The sequence below is a fragment of the Rhinopithecus roxellana genome, chromosome 5 (genome assembly GCF_007565055.1).
Source record: "Rhinopithecus roxellana isolate Shanxi Qingling chromosome 5, ASM756505v1, whole genome shotgun sequence".
NCBI classification, from domain to species: domain Eukaryota; kingdom Metazoa; phylum Chordata; class Mammalia; order Primates; family Cercopithecidae; genus Rhinopithecus; species Rhinopithecus roxellana.
Genome location: NC_044553.1, coordinates 80,375,190 through 80,397,774, shown reverse-complemented (window position 1 = coordinate 80,397,774; position 22,585 = coordinate 80,375,190). Strand labels below are relative to the sequence as shown.

General features: G+C 42.7%; 1 protein-coding gene across 8 annotated transcripts in view; it reads left to right on the top strand.

The window, feature by feature from the left end:
* The window catches only part of RGS6 (regulator of G protein signaling 6), a 626,178-nt gene that overhangs the window by 537,860 nt on the left and 65,733 nt on the right, over positions 1–22,585 (top strand). For all 8 annotated transcript variants that reach the window (XR_004057311.1, XM_030930579.1, XM_030930576.1 and 5 more), the window contains one exon: positions 16,188–16,298. Coding sequence is in view for 7 of the 8 variants with exons in the window: in XM_030930579.1 (XP_030786439.1) it covers positions 16,188–16,298 (111 nt within the window). In the remaining variant the exon portion in view is untranslated. The remainder of the gene's footprint in view (positions 1–16,187; positions 16,299–22,585) is intronic.

Here is a 22,585-nt window from a genome sequence, read left to right as displayed (position 1 = left end):
TCAATTTTATCAACTAAATGGTCTGGTGTTTTAACTCTTCCGTGAAGACGGGAGACCACATGGGGAATCTATATGGAATAAATCTAACCAGGCAGCTCAGTAGTGAACGTTTATTCGTCCATATGCTGCCGTTAAAGCAATGACCAATTTCTGAAGGAATCAAGAGCTTAAGTTGGGTCTTGGTATTTATGGGATGTCAGATAAACTGAGTCTTTTAAGCCTAGCTCCTACAGGGGGCTGGCTGTGTGAGCTCCCTGTAAGCCTGTAAGCCTTTCTCTGCTGGCCCCTGGGTTGATTCACATCCTTTTTCTAGATAAATTACAACAAATGGAAGGTATAAAAACTCCAACCTCAAACAAATAGTCTGATTGAACACCCTACCTTCAGGGGCTAAGGACATCCCTGGACTTGGGCTCACATCTTTATTCCAGGGTTTCTCAATCATGGTGCTAGTGACATTCTGAGCCAGATAATTCTTTGTTGTGTTCTTAATGTCCTATGAATTATAGGATATTTAGCAGCATTCCTGACCTCTCCCCATTAGAGGCCAGTAGTCCCCCTACCACCACAGTTGTGAGAATCAAAAATGTCTCCAGACATTGCCAAATGTCCCCCAGGTAGGGTGAAAGTCACTCCCATTGAGAATCACTGATATTCCTGCTTTTTCTATGCAAATGTTCTGGAAAGTTGCCGTGGCTGGAGCTCAGCTTACACTCAGGTAGTGATCACTCTGGAGTCGCCACTTCAGCTAGCTGTGTACACTGCAGAGTCACCTCATACCTCCTCTCTCATCACGTGTGGCTTCTGACCAGAGTACCAGGCTTGGAAAATGCTTTTTAGGTCTCACTGTGGTTCCTTTGCCCCAGAAAGGTGGCTGTGAGTGAAACAGCAGCCTGGCCTCAACTCTCTTGGTGTCATCCATGGCCTGTGAGGAACCACGAGCTTCTTTCTCTGTGAACTAGGGACAGAAATGGCTGTCCTAGTATACTTTGAGGGTCGGTGTGCTAGCAATGCTCATGTCTGGCTTTGAAAGGTGGAAGGGCTCTTTAGGGTTTGCAATTTAGAAGAGCATATATATGGGAGCATCTTTCTTTGGATCTATTTGCTCAGGTCCAGTGGTTCTAAGTACCATAATCCAGGTGAGGGAGGGGGTTAAAAAATGGAAATTCTCAAGCCTCAGCCCTAGGGATTCAGATTCAGTGGTTCCAGGGTAGAGCCAAGAAATCCACATTTTGGATAATCATCAAGTGGACTGATCTGGTCTTTCAGGATCCAGTGAAGCCATTGCCTGCTACCCAGGCTGACCTGAGAGCTCACATCCAGTTTGTTGTATCTTTGGGATGCAGAGAAAGAGCCTGAACCCATCAGCATGAGGTAGGCAGACTCCAGGGCAGGTGTGCCGAGAGGCCAAGAAATGGAGGAAACCAAGGTGGCGGCAGGGAACCTGGCCCATCCTATTGTTTGTTGGTTTCCTTGCTGTCAGGGAGGGGCCCCACCTGGTACCACCTAATTACGCTTGAGAGGCTGCTCATATTGAAGGATTATTCCAACTGGCTACTCCTCGGTGGCCAGCTAGAAGCTTTCATGAGTCTCTGCCCAGCAGAGGCTGGATTTTATTCCCAGCAACAATAACTGGCAACTTTTCAATGTGACACGAGGGTTTTTCATTCGAGCCGCAAGGAAACCCCCAGATAAGGAGGAGGAGGGAAAGGAGATGTGTGTTAGCTGGAGATAAAGCAGCTGGGAGCCGGGCCTGTCAGTGGCTCTGTGAGGACGGGGCCAGGGAGGAGGTGCTGGCAGCTAGTGAGAAGCTGCCAGAGATCAGGCTGAGCTCTCTCAGGTGGACACATACATCCCCATCCCGATCTGGCTTCCCTGGGCCTGCTCCAGGCAATAAGTAGCAATTCATGAGAACCACATCCCCCAGGAAAGGACTTCATTGTTTTTCACTCAGTTCTGTGAGAACTAATAGTGGGGAGAGGCAGGAGGGTTGGGGTCAGCGAGTCTGGGCTCTGGGATGTCTACAGTCAGGGTTGGACTAAAGGGTGCATCCAGACCAGCAGGGAGGGAAAAAGGGAACTTTGCAAACTAAAGAGGCAGAACAGACAGTTTAGGGGATGGGTCTGGAATCCACCATCGAGGTTTGAATCCTGCCCCTGCCATTTCCTATTTTCTAACTGATGAAACCAATGGCTGCTTCTCTCAGTGCCTGTTTTCACCTCTTTAGAGGGGAGACAGTAGTGGTATTTAAATTATAGCGTTAATGAGTTCATGCATGGCAAAAGCATGGTCCAGTCCTTGGGACTCAGTCTGTACACTAGGAATGTGAATAATTATTATTTTCCAGCGTGACACTTAACTGTGCTTTGGAAGAGAGCAGAATTCAAGTGCATGAGACGGAATGAACTGGATATATGATACTTAAAGGAGCAAACAAAGGGCAGGCCAAGGAGGGAGGCTGCTAATGCAATTTTTTTCTGCACCCTCTGTCTCCCCTGAGTCTCCCACACAGAGATCTCTGCAGTCTGCCTAAGACTGACCTTACATTGCATGTCTCCTTCCACTGCCTCACATGCCATCACTAATCTGGGGCTCTGGGGGAGAAAGACTTGCTCTTCTGCACAGAATTTCTCAGATCATCCCAATTCCAAATATTCTGTCCATTATCTTCCCGAGTGCTTAAGTGTCCCCAAAATGCCAGCATCATGGCAACCAAACTACATTTCCTAGGCTGCCTTTTGCACCTGGACGCAACACAAAGGCTTTCTGAGCTGTTACCCAATTTTTGTTGCAGAATGTATTGTCCCTGCACACACACGAGTGTCTCAGATAAATGACACTTAACACCCTAAACTTTTTATTTTAACTATTTTTTAATGGCAGTCTTTCTTAAATATGGTTCATCCACTTGCCTTCCTAACAAAAGGACACTACATTTCAGTTAATTTTTCTAGATGACTCAGAGTCAGTAGTCTTCTATTATGCTTTAAAACTGTCAGTGGTCAGGATCTTATAAGGTGCCACAAACTGCTTCTCTATCCCTAAATGGCCCCAGATGATAATATTCTTTGAATTCCTGTTTCTGCCTTTTAGTTTTGTGTTTGTCTGCTTGTCTCTACTGGCCCTTCCCCCTCGCTACCCAACCCCTGCTTTCCAATCTGTAGCAGACCATGTGTATCAGTTAGCTGTTGCTGAGTAACAAAACACCCCAAAACTCAGTGGCTTAAAAAATAGGCTTTCACTATTGCTCACATGTCTATGTGCCACCTGGCTCCACTGGTCTCAGCCATGTTTCTCTATGTGGCTATGGGTTGGCTAGGCAGCTCTGCTGCTCTTGGCTGGGCTCTCTCACATGTTTGGCTTCTGCTGGTTTAGGATGGCCTCAGCTGGGACAGTTGAGTGCTCCTTAACATGGTCTCTCACCCTCCAGCAGGCTAGTTTGACCTTTTCCACATGGGGATAGTGGGATTCTAAGAGGGAGAACAGAAGCATGCAAAACTCTTGCAGATTAGAACTGGCATTCTGTCACTTCTGTTGCCTTTATTGGCTAAAACAAGTCACTAAGCTGGACTAGATTCAAGGGTTGAAGAAATAGACTCCTTTTTTGAAACTGAACTACCACACCAGGAAATCAAATAACCAAATTGATTAGCTTTGATCCTAAAGCAAGTGTGAAAAGTCTTTTTTGTGAGGTATGTTGTTCCCAATAACAATGAACCTTGAGGCATGGTGTTTATTTCATCATGTTCAGAGGCTCTTATGCTCACTTATCTCATTTGTGTTCTCTGGACAATTGAAGCTGCCAGATAAATGAGGTCTTACTCTTCTTTGCAAGCATCCCCAAGGGAGTCCCTTTTTTTAATTCACCTAAGCCTTATAGCACTTGACAAACCAACTTTGAGAAGCAACAGTCCATGCATTTTAGTCCCAAACTATCTGGAGTCTCCATGTTTGGCTGCGATTCCCCAGAGACTTCTCCCCACCCATAGCAAGCTACACCACAATCACTGCAGCTATCCCAATGCACTGCTGCACATGGAGGGATCAAAATGTTTCATTCCGTACCTGCATCTGTATTTGGCTCATCCTCACCCTATTACTGGGAGCCATTTGTGTGTCACAGCTGACTGCTGAATTGATTTTTTTTTTGCATCATCTTGCTTGCCCGTATCTGAGATTGCTGCTGCTCCCTGAAATTGGATGCTGGTTCTTCCTCCACCTCCTGACCCTCAGTGATCATGAAATGTAATTAATGAAATGAGATAAGACAGCAAGGGACTGGATACCATAAGGGTCTATTAAAAACCTGCTAGGGTGATAGAGGTTTGTGAACTTAATGTCTAATGATAGTTTCAGGGGAGGAAAAACGAGGGTCATAGAAGTCATTACAACTTTGCTTTTATGGGATTCCAGAAACCATGGGGTCTTTGCTCCTCCTTTCTCCTAGCCTGTTCTAGGTGACAGGAAAAAAAGACCAGAGGTATCATTACAGCCAGGGTGACCATATCCAGACCAAGATCTGGAATCTGTAGCATGTAGGAAAGAAGGGGCCTCCATACCTGGCCTGGTGTAAGCTCTTCTTGCTGCAGGGCCAAATCGCCTTCCTGCTCCTTCACTCATCCCAAGTTTCTCTATTGAATGTGTTTTCTCTGGGTCACCTGCAATTAAGGATTTCTTTTTTAACATTCTCTCTACTTCCCACCTTCTCCAAGTGAAAAAAAAAAGCTTGATTAATTAATTAATTGCTAGGAATCAACTTACTTCTTTCCTCTCCACCGTGCTGCTCTGCTTCTCATTTTCCTTTCTAATCAGATCCTTCCTGTCCTGGTTCCCTGTTGTACATCACACTTCAGAAACTGCATGTAGCAAAGCGAGGCATACCAGCATGCACTACTCTTCACCCCCTTTCACATTCCGTTTTCAGGTCTTCTCATGTGGAGGCTCTGATTTCATAATGAATGCTTTAGTATATTTGTATTATATTTCTAAAGTAGGACTAATGGTCATATCCCATAATGCTTTAGATTCCAGACCTCATTTTTGTTGTTGTTTGTTTGTTTTCCTGAATAATAGTTTCCCATAGCTGCAGGCCATACTTCACTGTCCCTTTTTCCTGGAGCCTAGCCATTTCAATATCTCTTCATCTTCTCCCCACCTGCTCCATATACGTGTCCTTAGCTCTAGGGATTTCTCCTAGGCATTGCTTAACTCAGGATGGACAGCATTTCTTCTTCCTCCAACTCGTCATAGTTTTGTGGTTTGGTTTTTTTTTTTTTTGTTTGTTTGTTTGTTTGTTTGTTTTGGTCACATCTATACAGTTTGTAGCAAAATTGTAAGTCTTTTTTTGTTAAGAGAGAAAGGATAAAATCTAAAACTTTCATTTTTTTCATATTTTCTCAAGTGGTTGGACTGTATGCTTACTAAATTCCCTTTCATTATTTCCTTCCCCTCCAAGTTTATCAAAGGTAGACCCTAATTACCAATCTAAATTGGGAAGGTTCTGCATTAATAACTGTCCTCCTACCAGGATTGGTTACTATTATTAGAAGCTGTAACTTTGCTGTTAGCTCAGCTCTAACAGCTCTCTGAGATCCAGAGAGCTGTTTGCTATTTAACGGCATAGTAGGCACTGAATAATGTCTACTAAATGACTGACCACAGAGTGTACCCCGGTAGCCATCTGGTAGATTTTTGCCACTTACTAAAGGGTCATGGGGCAGGAGTATGTGAACAAATCAGCCAGTTCCACGTTTCCACCCAAGACCCAGTTCAAAGCCCACGACGATGGTGGGTAGCACATTTGCTAAAGCTTCACAGATCAGCATCTTCTAGTGATGTGAGAATTTGTCATTTGAAAATAACAAAAGCGTATACCAATCAGGAGTCAGCGATAAAGGGACAAGAATGCTAAAATTGCTCAATGAGAAATATTATTCCTAATGGACTTCTGAATTTCCTATATGTGTTTTCTTTCTTCCATTTCATCCCAATTCTGCTTTTCTGCCACTCACACCCAGCAGTTGGAGGACCATTGCTGCTGTGTACGGTTATATGCTGGACATGCTACAAAGCTCTTTACATACCTCTATTTTCTTCTCTCTTTTTGCTTTTCCTGTCCTCCCTCTAGTCTTTCTGTGGCCACTAGTATTGACTTTGGACTGAAATGGTACTGTGTGTTGGCCATTGCTGCCTCCTTCATTGCTTGCCTGGCCTTCTCATTGTCTTGTGTGTCCCAAGCAGACTCTGTTCATCTTGTCATCTGTACACTACCAGGAAGCATACGTTCTGAAAGAGACAACCTCTCTGGCTCATTCTACAAAGGGCTGCCTTGATGAACTTGCCTTCACACTCCCACCTTCATTCCCTTTTCAACTGTATTGGTTTGATTCCAAGCAATAAAACCCCAGCTTGAACCTGGTTCTGCAAAATAGGAGCATAAGTTGGCTCCCAGAATACAAGGAGGGGCTGTGGAATTGAACCCTGGGAAAGGCAGCAATGCCACTGAGCTCAGGAAGAGCTGGAGCCAGGGCCTTCAGTGCCTCTAAGACCCGTTTTTCCTCTCTGGCCCTGCCCACTTTCCACACTGGCCTTATTCTCTTTCATGACAGACATGTGTTAGGAAACATGACACTACCAGCCCTTGAACTTTGTGACTATACAACTTTGATATGGTTTGACTGTGTCCCCACTCAGATCTCATCTTGAATTGTAGTTCCCATAATCCCCACATGTGGTAGGAGGGACCCAGTTGGAGGTAATTGAATCATGGGGGTGTTTTCCCCCATGCTATGCTCGTTCTAGTAAGTTCTCATGAGACCTGAAGGCTTTATAAGGGGCTTCCCCCTTCATTCAGTTCTCATTCTCCTTCCTGTCACCATATGAAGAAGGACATGGTTGCTTCCCCTTCCCCCATGATTCTAAGTTTCCTAGGCCTCCCCAGCCATGCTGAACCGTGAGTCAATTAAACCTCTTTCCTTTATAAATTACCCAGTCTTGGGTATTTCTTCACAGCAGCGGGAGAACGAACTAATACAAGCTTCTACTCCTGAAGCTGGGGAAAGAAGATATGAACCTCACTTGCATCAGGTATCTGTTCCTGGACAAATCAGCCATAGCCAGGAGCAGGGCTTATAAATAAATACATGGCAGCTCCGGAAGTAGCCTTGTGTACGTGTCAGAGTACAATTCTCAGGAGACAAGCAGAACTGAGCAGAAACCCAGAGAGGCCCTCTATGCCTGCTCACCCATTTGGGAGGACTCACCATGCAGAATCCCTGTCTGCTTCACTCAGATTCCCAAGAGACCCAGCATAAGGGTTAATACAACCAAGTACATTCACTGTATTCCTAGGCAGCACTTCTCTCTCTATTTGGATCTGCTTTCATGCCTAAGAAATGGCACTGGACAGCCTAGGCACAAACCCAAAAGCCTTTTAACTCTCTGCATTAAGCTTAGATGTTATCCTATGTGGCCAACCTTAATTTCTTTCCTGTATCCCACCTTAGAAGCTCTAGCTACCAGGCATAAAGCATCTCCAGCCTAGATTAAAGAGACAGGAGAGCAAGGAGAAGGCAAGGAGTCCTTGCTTTCATTTCTTGTGCTGTTTCTGCACAGTCCGATGATGTTGAGAAACATAAGGGAAGAGGAGACCACCTTCCCTCTCTGCCCAGCTTGGGGTGTTCTTTCACCTCCTCCCAGTCTTTGGCTACCCCAGCTGTGAAGTTAGCCCTCTCTGCAACTCTCTCTGGGAAGGATCACCCTCCCCTGACCACAAGAAGCTGGGAGAGCAGTTGAGGCAGCAGACTGCTAAATGTCCAAGTCAACTGTGGGAACCTCCAAGATGCGTTTTGCTGTCTCCTGTCTTTTCCATGCAATGATGATGGCAAATAGGACAAATGAGGGCACATAGATTCATGAGTACTGGGTTTATTTGCAAGGATTGTGATAGTGGCAGTAAAATAAAACATGGTAGTGCCATTATGCACCTTTTATCTACTGCCACACTCTCCTCCAGGTGACTTTATTTTCTATATAAGTAAATGTAGAAAGAAATAATACATTTATTTTTTTCACATAAATTGCTCTCAAACTACAACTATGGTAGGCAGAATAATGATCTCTCAAAGATGTCCATGTTCTAATCCCCAGAATCTGTGAACAGGTTATGTTACATGACAAGGAGAATTCAGGTTGCAGGTGGACTTAAGGTTGCTAATCAGTTGACCTTAAAATACCGAGATTATCCTGGATTGCCCAGATGGGCCCAGCATAATCACAGGTGCCCTGAAATGTGGCAGAGAGAGGCAGAAGAGTCGGTGTCAGAGTGATGCAGCATGAGAAAACCATAGCTGACTTTGCAGATGGAAGAGGGGGCCATGAGCCAAGGAATGTGGAGAGCCTCTAGAAGCTGGAAAAAGGCAAGCAAATGAATTCTTCCCTAGAGCCTCCAAAAGGAACTTCACCCTGCTGACACCTTGATTTTAGCTCAGTGAGAACCATTTCAGATTTCTGACTCTTAGAATTATAAGACAATACATTTGTATTGTTTTCAGCTACTAAATATGAGATGATCTGTTCCAGCAGCCCTTAGAAACAAATATAAAACCCCAATCTCTCCCCTTCTCTTAGAATCTGAAGACCAAATTGTTCATCCTCTTTGTCTTTAATATACCAGCATCTCCAAGCACCCTGCTGACTAGGGTCCTCTCATAGCCCCAGTACGTGTATATCTAATTCTGATTATTCAATACTTCCTTTTTCTATCAATAAAATACAACATTCAAAATACATATGCCCATATAATTTTACTGTTTCCTTTACAAAGCCTCTGACTTTATTTATGTAACTTAACAAACTAGATTTCCCTCTTTTTTTTTTTTTGAGACGAAGTCTCGCTCTGTCACCCAAGCTGGAGTGCAGTGGCGTGATCTCGGCTCACTGCAAGCTCCGCCTCCCGGGTTCACCCCATTCTCCTGCCTCAGCCTCCCAAGCATCTGGGACTACAGACACCCACCACCATGCCCGGCTAATTTTTTAGATTTTCATTAGAGACAGGGTTTCACCATGTTAGCTAGAATGGTCTTGATCTGACCTCGTGATCCACCCACCTCAGGCCTCCCAAAGTGCTGGAATTACAGGTGTGAGCCACCGCGCCTGGCCTAGACTTCCCTCTTCTAATATATTTCCCTTCCAACCAATACCACTCATCACTGACACTGGCCAACAGATGAGTTGCTCATAATGACTTTGGCTTTGTTGCCTGGTTCAGATCATCAGGACTTTTTGTGTTCCTTCTCCACGTGTTCCTCTACAGCTTGCCTAGACCGTTTTTGGAGAAGGCGCGACACTGGCACAAGCTCACAGAAACAATTTCGTTCTTGCTTAATGCCTGTTACAAAGTCATATCTTGTGCTCTTATGTTGGGTGATCACAAAAATTTCACCCTGGACTCTCAACCACATTCTCCTAAACCAACATCACCATTAGCTCTCACCACCTCTCCTCCACCCACTTCTCTAATGATATTCCAGGATTTTTCTTAAAGAGATCTAGCTATGAGCCTGTATTTTATTACAGCTTAAATAATCATATTATTTCCCATTTCCTTAGTTGCTCTCTGGACTTTTAAGATTCTACTGCCTTAGGCTGGTCAGCGGACAGCTGCCTTCATTGCCATGCATACAGTAATAGGCAGCTGGAGCCTGCAGGCTCCTCTAGGGACCAGGTGCTGGCTAAATTCTCACCGCGGCCCCTCCTGAGCCTTCCCTGTTGTCCCCTCCAGCACTCTCTCAGGGCTCCATATGGGGACTTGTCCACAGGACCTGACCTGGCTGGTTGGACCCCTCCTTCCCAGGTTGGAGATGTGACCACATAGAGGATCTACTAGAACACATTCGGGAGGGGTCTGCTAAAAACCCCAGCCTGTCTCATTGAAATCTAAGGAAGCGAGAGGGAGGAGGGGAAGAAATTTCATTTTTCAATCCCTATGTTCTACTTCAGGGAAATCTATTTCCATTCTTAAAGAAAATTCCCCAATAACATAATTAACTAATTTTAAAAGGCCCTACCTTTTGCCTTGGGCTGCCAAGTGAATGTCTTTTATTTGAGATTCGAAGCTAACTAAGGTGGAGATTATTGGAATGGCCAGGGTAGATATCCTGAGAGGACAAAGCGGGTCCCTGGGCTGTGTGCTCATCTCAGATTTTGAGAATGCCATGGATGCTCAAATGCCTCATAATTGGGAGAACCCCCCAATAAGTCATCATGACTCATCCTCTGGGGAACCTCAGCACAGCTCATCACCCCCTAAACAGGATTTCAGTTTCCTGCTGCTGGCTTGTCTTTGTGCTGATCTGAGCAAAGGAGACAGGTGGCCCAGTGTCCTCTCTATATCCCCACATCCAGCTTGCTGTCTCACAATCCCTGTAGTGGGTTGAATAGTGGAGCCCCAAAAGATAGGTCCTAGGCCTTACCCATGAAACCTGTGAATGTGACCTCCTTTGGGAAAAGAGTCTTTGCAGATGTAATTCAGTTAAGGATATCTAGATAAATCATCATGGATTATCCAGAAAGACTCCAAATCCAATGACAAGTGCCCTTATATGATAAAAAAGAGAGCAGATGACACAGGCACAGAAGAAGGCCATGTGAAGACAAAGACAGAGATGAAAGTGATGCAGCCACAAGCCAAGGTGTGCCTGGAGCCACCAGAAATGAAGGAAAAGAAAGGAGAGGCAAGGCAGGGCGAGGTGAGATTCTCCCCTAGAGCCTTCGGAGGGAGCACGGCCCTGCCAACACCTTGATTTCAGACTTCTGGCCTCCAAAACTGAGTATAAACTTCTGTTGTTTTAACCATTTGTGGTCATTTGTTATAGCAGCCCTAGAAAACTAACATATTCCTCGACATGCAATGTCATTACTTTTATAAAGAATTCAGTCAGCCCAAGTAGCTAACAAGTGGCTCCGAAGTGCAGAACCAACTTGTAGCCTGATCCTTCCTGCCACAGTGCTTTCTTAGAGCTCCCTTGCCCACGTTCATTCTCCCTGAGATGTCATAAAGCTCTTGATATGGTTTGTTTGTGTCCCCACCCAGATCTCATCTTGAATTCCCACGTGTTGTGGGAGGGACCCAGTGAGAGGTAATTGAATCATGGGGGCGGGATTTCCTGTGCTGTTCCCATGATAGTGAATAAGTCTCATGAGATCTGATGACTTTAAAAATGGGAGTTTCCCTGCACAAGCTCTCTTCCTTTGCCTGCCACCATCCATGTAAGACATGACTTGCTCCTCCTTGCCTCCCAGCATGATTGTGAGGCCTCCCCAGCCACATGGAACTGTATGTCCATTAAACCTCTTTCTCTTGTAAATTGCCCAGTCTCAAGTATGTCTTTATCACCAGCATGAAAACAAACTAATACAGCTCTTATTGGTGAAGGCTGGCCCTGGGGAAGATGCATACCTTGCAGGAGATTTATAGGACAGAGGATGTGCCTCTAGTCTGCCACATGGTTTTGCTTGTCTATTTTATATTTGTGGAGGATTGTCAAGATTCTTTAGAGATGCTTTCCCATTTTCTATCACAATGGTCCTGAGTGCTCAACAAGGCTGTTATATAACATGATGAACTTGACAAAGATCAGTTAAATGACTCAACCAAGAACTCAAACCAAGGCTTTTCAACTGGGACCGCTGCTTCTTCTACCCCGCTGGGTCATGGTAAACACCGGGGACAGCGAGGAGGCTCTGAGGTTTCAGAAAATTTACATCCATCTTCAAAACCAAAATTACCAGAGACTCCTTCATTTCGATTTGATGAATAAAACATCTTGTGTCCTGAACCCTTTGGAAAATTGAGGAATGAGATGTGGTTCTTCTCAAACTTGAATGTGCATATGAATCACCTGGGGGATCCTATTAAAATGCAGATGCTGAATCAAGAGGCCTGGGCTGGGATATGAGATCCTGCATTGCTAACAGGCTCCCAGGTGATGCCAGTGCTGCTGATGGTTCATGGATCACACTTCCAGTAGCATGAGATGGAGCATCTGACTAATTTCTCTGCGTGGTCAGTATTAAGCTAATTGGCCATTATTGCCCTTTGCAATTCAGTAGTAGGAATTGTGGCTCTGACTTTGCTGTTGTGGGAGAAGTTGCTGACACACAAGCTGGCAATGCTTAAGGAAACGTTTTATTGTGGATCAATAACCATAAAAATATTCAAGCCTTTTGGTTAAATAATTCTGCTTATGGATGTGAATTCTAAAGAAATAACCCAGAAGATGAAAAAAAAAAAAAATCTGTGTGAACGATGGTGCTCTACCACAGCACTATGTATATTAAAAAAGAAATATTTAAAGTCTGTGTCTAATATAAAGGAAATGATTAAGTAAATTGTAATAAAGTCACTCAGTGCAACCAAGACAATATTGTAGACATATGTTCATCTTCTTCCTTTCCTCAAATACAACATGTCACTAAAGAAACAAAAATGGCATGAACTCACAAGGTTAACAAACTATTTATTAATAATTTCAACACATTTGTCCAAGATACAAAGTCTTTGTAATTGGGGAACATAACCACAGGCCCCCATGTCTCTATTTGTAATGTTTTATTTTTTTAATTGGTCAGTGAGTACAAGGGTGATTTCTTACCATTTTTATACCTTTCTGCATGCCTGAGATATTTCAAAATTTAATAAAAAAGAAAATGCACAGGGACAGAGTGAAGAACATTCTAAATTACATGTTGGGGGCAGAAGTAATGTGACAAAGTGAGCCAGTTTTCGCAACAAAGCCTGGCCTTGGCTCTTGAAGGCACCAGGGACCACGGAAGGCAGGAATGAGGCATGGGGCTAACGGCAGAGGAATGGTCAAGTCTGTCCCAGGAGACCTTGTATCCCTAGATCTCCTGCCCCACTAGGAAACAATCCTTCCCACCTACCACGCCTGAAGGATACGGCCAGTTTTTTCTTGAGAGAAATTGAGCCACATACACTCAGAACTCAGACACATCAGATATCATAAGAGGCCAGCTGAAAACAAGAGAATTAATGGAAGCTCTACACACTGAACTGTGGGGCCTGTATGGATGGAAATTGTGATACCTTTCCTCATCCATAATAAGGATTATGGCCAACACTGCTATAACAATAGAGGTTAACAAGAGAAAAGCATAAATGCAGTTATTTCATCAGTTTTATGTGACACCGAAGCCTTCAGAAATGAAGACTCAAAGACACAGGGAAAACTGTCTGTATTTGTACTTAGGTCCCATGAAGAATGGGCAACCTTATAGAAATGTGATTGGACAGAAGGGTGTGATCTACTGGTAACAGACTGAGGGGAGGAAACCCAGCAAGGCCTGTCTGTTCAGATTCTTTTTAGTCTCTCTGAGTAGCATTCCTACCTCCCGGGTAGGACCTCTCTGGAATGAGGGTTTTCAAGGGAGAAGGGAGAGAGTGACCTTTCTAGGTTTTGTGGCTTGCTTTGCGGGAGAGACATTCTAGTTTCTATGACCCACCTTGGGGAAAAAGAATTCTTGTTTCTATGACTTACATCAGGAGAGAAAAAGGGATGGAAGGCAGGGGCAGGAGAGAAGGTGAAAGCCTTGGCTTCTGAGGCCCTTCCCATCTCCTTTAGTTCAAAGTACTCAGCATGCCAACATGCTATACTTTGGAGTATCATGTTCTGAGCCCCAACAGACACTCAGCCCCACCCCGACCCTACTCTCAGGCCTCCAGGAGCCAGACATATATACCCATAGGCAAGAGACTGACAAACTACAACCCGTGGGCCAAACCATACTCCATTCTGTTTTTGCAAATAAAGTTTTATTAGAACACAATCACACGCATTCATTTGCAAGTTGCCTATGGCTGCTTTTATGCCACAGCAGTAGAGCTAAGTAGTGGCAACAGACACCATCTGGCCCACAAAGCCTAAAATATTTACTGTCTAGGCCGTACAGAAGAAACTTGCCAATGCCCGCTCTAGAGAAAAATAGATGCCCCAGAGGAAAGACTCCAGATCCCTCATTTGGAGCTCCCATGAAAATACTGGTAAACTTCCCTATGACAATAAAGCCCATCAGTGACAAGCCCCATCCACACGCCCACCGAGCTGCCAAGCAGGTTTCAGTACCTCACTCTTAAGCGCAAATGGATGTGCAAAGATTTTCCAGACACTCAAGCCTCAGTGTGAAAGAGTATAATCAAAATAAACAGACAGAAAAAAGGAACTTGGAAGAACCAAAATAATTCAATAAGTAGAAGAAACTTACAATGAAAGTATGGAGTTCATATTATCTGAGAAATGAGAAGATATTTCATCCGTAAAACAAGAGCTAGACACTGTGATAACCAAAAGTGAACTCTGGAAATTTAAGAAAGTAATGGTTCAAAATTTTTTTAAAAATCAATAGGAAGTTGCAAGAGAGTTTAACAAAAAGACGAGGAAATGAAAAATGGGAGGGAAGATAGATTAACAAATCAGGATGTCCAATATTGAACTGGAAAAAAATATAGGACAAGCAAACAAAGGAAACAAAGGGTATAAAATTAGTGATGAACACTATAAATTTCCTGATAAATATTTTCTTATCTATTGCACACTGTGCCCAGCATGTAAATAACAACAACCAGCAAGGGCTGTCATGAAATTTCAGAACACTCTAACAATGAAGAGATGATTCTAAGTTGACAGAGAGAAAAGAAACTGAACCAAATAATGAGAATCAAAATGCATCCAGGCTTCTCAATAGTAGCACTGCATGCCAGAAAAAAAAAAAAAAAAAAAAAAAAAAAAACATGGAGTGATGCCTTCAAAATTCTAAAGGAAAGAGATTTTTCACCTAGTGTTCTGTGTCTACCACTATCAGTCAAGTATGGAGATAAGAGCATTTTTATACTTGCAAGGATTTTCATGCATCCTTTATTAGGAAACCACTAAAGGATATGCCTCAACACAATCAGGGAGTAAAAACAAGAGATAGACATGGAATCCAGGAAACATGGGATTTTCAACACAGAAGCAAAGGAAGTCCTAAAATGATCATTTTCCATCAAGTCTATAGAGCAAATGATCCAGTTTTGAGCAAGAAGACTAAAGACTTCAGGAGACAGGATCTCTGGGAAACAAGAGGACAGAACTGCTCAATTATTTGATGTGTTTAAGATGTAAAAAAAGGATTGCTAGATATTTTACAGGTTTGTTAAAACACTTGCTTGGAAAAAGTAATATGATATTTAGCTGAATAGCAAACAATTTTTATCTAGTTTAATAACGTTACACTGACCACTGATTTAACAAAAATTGTTATACAAGTCTATTTGGAGGATCATGTAAGAAAAGATGGGAGTTGAGGACTGGTGAATAGAAAGATAAATTCTTGTCTAAAATAAAAACAGGAATAGATATAAAAGCATATAATTTAGAAATATATAGGTAACTTTTAGAAAAAACAGAAGGTGGAAAGTAGATGCCTCTCTGAGAAGGGATGGGAGGAAAAAGTAATTGCTTTTGCTTTTTTAGTATATATAATAATTTGGTACTATTTTATTATTCTAACTATTCACATACATTTTGATAAAAATAAAAGTCTAAAATAAATTATGTCAATCTATAAGATCAAGATATCTATTAGATCAGTAATTATAACTAGAAAAACTAAGTTGCTTTTTTTGGAAAAAAATGCTTATGTTAACTCCTTGTGGTCTGCTGGTATTTAAAAGTCTTTACCATCAGAAAGTCCTTCCACTGGGAATGCTGAGCTGGCAGTCTGGTGGAGCTGTAGTGTCTTTTGTGTGTTCCAGATGCCTTGAGAATCAGTCTTTGTGGGAGGGTGGAACACAAACAGGTTTGACCAGTGTATTAATATCAGTAAGGCTAGCATAACCAGGGAGAGATGCATCAAGGTTCAGGTAAAGAGTCAAGTGGGGAAAAGATATATAAAATGCATGTGTATATCATGACTGCAACAACACAAAAATGGTATGTTCATAATGAGAAGGAAATAAGGACAAATGGAAACAGTTTGATGTGTCAGAAGTGGGAGCAGAAACACATTTTTTCCTTTAATTTAGAATTATGTGTAGACTGCTATAATGTTTGAATAAAATAGAATAAAGGTTTGTTTGGATTTTTTTTAAGGAAATCAGTGACATTCTTTGCTCTGCCTCCCTCCTGCAGCTTAATTGCCTACACGGAACAATATATGGAATATGACCCTTTGATAACACCAGCTGAGCCATCCAACCCTTGGATCAGCGACGACGTCGCTTTGTGGGACATAGAGATGAGGTAAAAAATATTTTAAGGTTTGGGAGTGGGATGAATGTAGACAAAAATCCATGAGATCATGAGATTACCTTATATTCTATCTTAATTTGACGGGTTTTTTTTTCACTAGAACAGAAACTCCTCAAGTAGCCTCCCGGCTGAGTTCTACTTACAGTTTCTACCTCCCTACAACTTTGATTTGTGCACGGATCCCTTGTGGCTTCCCTCTGACTCTTTGGATATCATGATAACTGGGACATCCCCCACCATTCCCTAATTCTGATAGCTGGAAGAAAAGAATCTGTTGTTCCAAAGTTTTTTCCTGTTAGATAGCGACCACAATGATAATAGCTGGCACGTATTCTGCACTGGCCACATCCTGCAGTAAGTGTCTCTCACTGAATCCCCTCAACAGGTACACATTACTGTTCTCACCATTGAGCAGGTATGGAAACTGAGGCACAGAGGACTTGCCCAAGGTCATAGTGCTAGTAGGGCAGAGTTAGAACTAGAACTCAGGCAGCGGGCTCCAGAACCATGATTTCATCACTCTTTTCTTCTGGAGTAACTGCCAGCAGCGATTCCAGCCAGTTTCTCCTTCCCTGTGAGGGAAGCCAGTGTGTTTACTTAAGAGGGGAGGAACCAAAGCCCAGAGGGACTTGGACCACTTTCAGAATTACAGAAGGAAGCACACAGACAAAGCTAGTGTGGTGTGCTTTCGCACCCCTGTACCTCAGCTGGATGAATTTTTATTTCCGTTTTCACATCTCTATCACTCTCACATTGTCTTTCACTTTTGCTCCTTTTCTGGCTTCTTTTCTTGAAATGGAAAAAATCTTATAAAAAGTAATAAAAGTCACAGATGCTCATTCTAAAACGTTCCAATTATCCAGATGTGCATAAAGAAGAAAATGCTCTCTTCCTCCAACCTGATTTCACCTTCCAAAAAGAACCTTTGTTTATAGTCTAATGCTGTGGTTCCCAGAGTGGATCAGAGCACCCTGGGCGCTGTGGGGAACTCACAGAGTTACCACAGGATAGTCCAAATTTTTTTAGGGAAACAGTGATAGTTGACACATGCCAGATACTGCACTAACTACTAGCTTAAGATGGTTCAGTTTCAACATTAGAGCACATTACATCTCTTATGAGGATACGCATCTTTGCAAAACTGATTTTTCGGAGCAGTCACTGTGATAAAAAGCAAGAACTGCGTGAAAATTAACATGGAATAGGAAATAGGGATGGTAAGGTTCAATCTAATTCCAAAATTTAAGAAAATGTGTAGTGCCCAATAGGTGCATATTGTAGTTATTTAAGAATGAAAAAAATTTTTCAATCTATGTATCTTTCAAACAGCTACTGTGTTAGGATACAAATACATATTAAGTTGATTGGTCCTAGCCATAATAAATGACACTGTTAAGTATTTCTTTTGGCCCAGGGACACTGTGAAAAACTTACTGAGACGCTAAGGGTACTATGAGCTCAGCAAGTTTGGCAACATCTGATTTAGTGTCTATTACTTTGGATTTGTATGCATATATAACATTCTACCCTTTTGTATAATTGAGTTCAATATATATACCCAAATATATACATATATATATATAGTCCAATAATTTTTAAATTAACAATATGTTGTGGCAGTGTTTCCATGTAAACACATATAGATCCACCTTACTCTTTTTTTTTTTTTTTTGAGACAGAGTCTCTCTCTGTCTCCCAGACTGGAGTGCAGTGGAGCAATCTTGGCTCACTGCAAGCTCCGCCTCCCGGGTTCACACCGTTCTTCTGCCTCAGCCTGCTGAGTAGCTGGGACTACCGGCGCCCACCAACACGCCCAGCTAATTTTTTGTATTTTTAGTAGAGATGGGGTTTCACCGTGTTGGCCAGGATGGTCTCGATCTCCTGATCTCATGATCCGCCCGCCTCGACCTCCCAAAGTGCTGGGATTACAGGCGTGAGCCACCGCGCCCGGCCCACCTTACTCTTTTTAATAGCTACATGGTATCCTCTGGCACGGGTGAAGTAAAATTTATTTTACCAATCCCTGGATCATAAATATTTAGTTTATGTCCTCCTTTTTTGCCACCATAAACAATGATTCCAGGAACATCTTTCTACACAAGTTCAATTATTTCCTTAGTATAAATTTTCCAGGTGTAGAATTCCTAGAAATGGTATTCATGTTTTAATTTTAGTTCATATGTCCAGATTCCTCTTGAGCAAAACTGTAACACATCTTTGTCTTTCCCTTAGCTTAGAAGTGCTCATTTCCGCACATTCTTACCATCCCAAGCATCATCAATCTTTTTATCTTTGCAAATCCAAAAGGTTAAAATAATTCTCATTTTACTCTTTTCTTTGTTAATATACTTGAGAATCTTTTCACATGGTTATTAGACAGATTCTAGCAATATGTTTTGCTTTGGATATTGGGATATAAAACAGTCACATTTACTTGAATCATATATTTTGTCTTTTTCCTGATATATTTCTGAATCTCATTCTTTGTTCTTCTTTTTCTCTTCCCTGACTTTTACTTTATTAATCAAATTTTATATTAACTTTGTAAAAACCCTAGTTTCTATTCTAGTTGTATTTACTTTTAAATGTTTTAATTAAAAACATCATCGATTTAAACAAACAAGAGTAAAGTATATAAAATAGTGAGGTTGCTTTTGCCTCCTTTAAATCCCGTTCTTCCCAGAGGTATGTTAACTTGATATATTTTAAACCAACATTTTTGAACTTGTATTTCTATGAACATTTAAAAAACGACTAGTATATAATATGTATCTTCTTTCTAATATTTCTGATGAGCCCTAAGTAGTTCCTTCTGTTCTAAGTCAAGAACTTAACTCTTTCTTTCACTCAGGGTTTTTTTTTCTCTTTTTAAAAAATCATTGCTGCTTTTTTTTCCATTCTATGCTCACTTTTCAGGAAATCCTTTTTTAAGAATTCTGGGCCTCTGGGATGGAGTTGCTACATCTCTTATATTTTCTCTGTTATAATTTCCATCTTTAGTCTTTTTATTCTATATTCAAAGGATGCAATTTCCTGAATTGCTCTTCGGAATCACTGCTTTGATTCTTCAGTGGTGTCCATTCTGTGGTTTTATATTTTAACGAGTTTTTCTTTTCCCACTGAGTGCTGGGAGGGTGGTTGATAATCACGCTTTTCATTTCCAAGACTTCTTAATACTTCCTGGACTGTTGTTTTCCCAGTAGCCTGCTCTATTCTATTGGTGTTTATCATCTTAATCCCCCTGGAGATGTGATATAGATTTTTTTCACAGTTTATATTTTTTCCATATTTTCATATCTCCTCTCTATTTCTGCCACTTAGTTTTATTCAGGGTTGTTTATTAGAGAATCATCATTTCTAGTCATTGTTTCATTCCTCTGGTCACTGCTCAGAGCAGATCATTCTTTTCGTATGCCCAGCTATTTGGAAGACTGCTCATTTTTATAAATGAAGGTATTAACTTTCAATCCTGCCATACGTTAGAACCACATGGAAGTTTCTAAAAAATACTAATGCCTGGTCCTCACACACAGCCAATTAATTCAGAATTTCTGGCAACTGGGCTTTTTTTTTTTATTAATCTCCCCACACTCGGGGAGATTTAAAAAGTCAAATGTGTGGCCATGGCCTAGGACTCCATCAGTAGCTGGTAAGGGTGCCCTCAGTGATGGTGTGGGCCAATAGTTCTAAGCCATGCTGTGCATCAGAATCACCTGGGCTCCTCTTTAAAAATGCGCACATACTGGGGTGGCTCTGGGCATCTGCATCTTGAGCAAGCACCCAAGGCATTCTGAGGCACACACCACAGTTTAAGAAGTCCTGGTTTGGTTCATGGAGTTGCCCTGGCAGGCTTTCCCCTGAGCAGTTCACACAGGAGCAGGGCTGCACCTGAACATATGAATGGATGGGCATAGGTCAGTTGCCAAGGTTCCCCTCTGGGTCCTGGGTATGTGGCCCAAGAACAGATTAAAAGATTAAAAACCCTCTCTTCCAGTGAGACAGGCAGCAATAGGAATCTTGGGGAGGTAGATCCCCATCCTCCCTAGTGTGACATCCCTGCAGCCAAGTGTTCTACTCTGTGGGTCAAGCCCTGATGGAGTTTCTGATGTCTTTCTGTTTCCTCGCCACGGTACTCCCCAACAAGTCTACTCTTCTCCCTCCTCTGCTGGGCCTTAGGGGAATCCACTTGGAGCTGCGAAAGCCAGTGAGAGGTGGGAAGAAAGTTAGCGTGTCTTTAAAGTCTCCCTGGTTCCCAGGATGTTTTTTCTCTGTGTGTGTGCTTTGCTGGCAGGAGCACAATCCTCTGACCTTACTGTCCATATGAGAAGCTGGCCAGGAAACATCTCTCTTAACTTAGTAAACCCTTTCTGCCATGTGGAGCCTGTTCCATGCTCCTGAGTTGCTTCCATATGCCCCTTGTCTGATGCCCACCCCCTGCCTCCACTTCCAATTCTGCTGCTCAGAGCTTGGGGTTTTCCAAGGATTCTGTTGGGGACACTCAGCTATTTTCTTCTCTGATGCCTCCAGTGGAATCGTAGGCTGCTGTCAATCTGTTATGCCACAAGTTCAGTCTATCTGCTTCGTGCCTTTCTGAAATTTCTCAAAGCTCTCATCTGCTGACAGGAAATTTCTTTGCCTCTATATACTATGTTTAGTTTTTTTGTTTTGGGTTTTTTTATTTACTTAACTGAGCGCTGGGCTCTTTCCTGTTTCCTCCTCCTCGGCCGCTTGTCCCCCATATCCTCACATGGCTGGCTTCACTTCTCATTCAAGTCTCACTCAGCATTGGTGGTCCTTCCTGAGAAGGGCTTTCTGTGACCACCAATCTAGAGTGGCCACTCATCCCTCCAGCTGTTCTATGTCACATCCCCCTCCTGGTTCCCTTTCCAAATAGAACTTAGAATGATTTCAGTGCCTAGGCCTATCTGGCACACAGTGGGCACCGTGTGGGCTGGAGGGAGGATGGAGGAATAAGTCATTCTTTATTTGATTGTTTCATTGGTATTTGGGAAAGGAGGAGAGGCAAGCGTGTGAACCAAATTCACAAAGATAAAATGAACTTCCTCTTTTGTTCTTGAAAGTCAGCAAAGAAGTAAGTAATCATTTAGGAAAATGGGGTCGCCTGGCCTGTTGGTTTATTCCAACCTATTCAGCACTTTTTCCCCAAGGAGCTGCTACCTGCCCCATGCTACTCATGCCCTGGTTCTACTCCTATTGTTCTAGCTTCAACTCCGAACTTCATGCCTAACCTAGGACAGCTACAGTGTTCTGTCCACTTACAGGCAGAATCAAGTGTTCAGATACAAGTGAAAACGAAACCCTGTTTCTTCTCCCAACAGACTACTCCTACCCACTTAGTTGCTGGCAGTGATGTTAGGAAAAAACAGAGTGTGGAATCAGTGCCAACATCACACTTCAGCCAAGGGATGGTTTCTGTCCATAAAACGAAGGCTGAAGATGACCAATAAAATAATTGAGTCACTTTCTCTCAGTTTCAGTTTAATTCAATATATATGTATAGAAGCCGACTATGTGCTGTGTTCTGAACAAGAAGGGCTCTCAAGATACAAATGTAGCAAGGTAAATAAAACATACTATCTTACCATCTGGCACCAGAACACCTCCTTGCTTGGCAAAGGACATTAAGCCACTTGGGGCAGAAAGTAAGGCCCTAAGGGCAGAGGGGTTGGCAGAGACTCAAACAACAAAGGGAGAGGGTTGTGCTGTCCTGCTGAGAAAATGAGACAAATGTATTCTCTGTTCCTGAGAGGGGAGAGCTAAGGGGAAGGGAAAGCCAGGGGAGGGAGAGAAGCCAGAGGCCAACAAAAACTAGGTCTCTGTGCAAGGCCAAGGAAATGCCTAGCATTGAGGTGACCAGGGACTTTTCAAAAGCAGGAATGCCTAGTATGTGATTTTTTAAATAGTAGACTGCCAGGAGGTGCAATATGTACCCCCTTTTCAAGACCCTCAAATTCCAGTAAGGCCCCCACCCTCCCGAACACTTCATGAGAGGAGGGGTTTGCTGAGTGTGGGTGAAGGTTTGTGGGAAAGGAGAGACAGTGAGAATGAAGGGATCCCTTAGGAATTCATGTCAATCTCAGGTGGACTTTGGACTTTACTGGGCTGGGTGAAGGGGTCCAGGCGGGCTCGTTATGATTTCCAGGGCCCAGGATGTCACAGACAATGTCTAAATTCTGCAAGGTGGAGAATATACTATGTCTGCCGTGGGAAGGTTACAGACAGCCAAATGGAGGATGGCCATAGCAGTTGAACAGAAT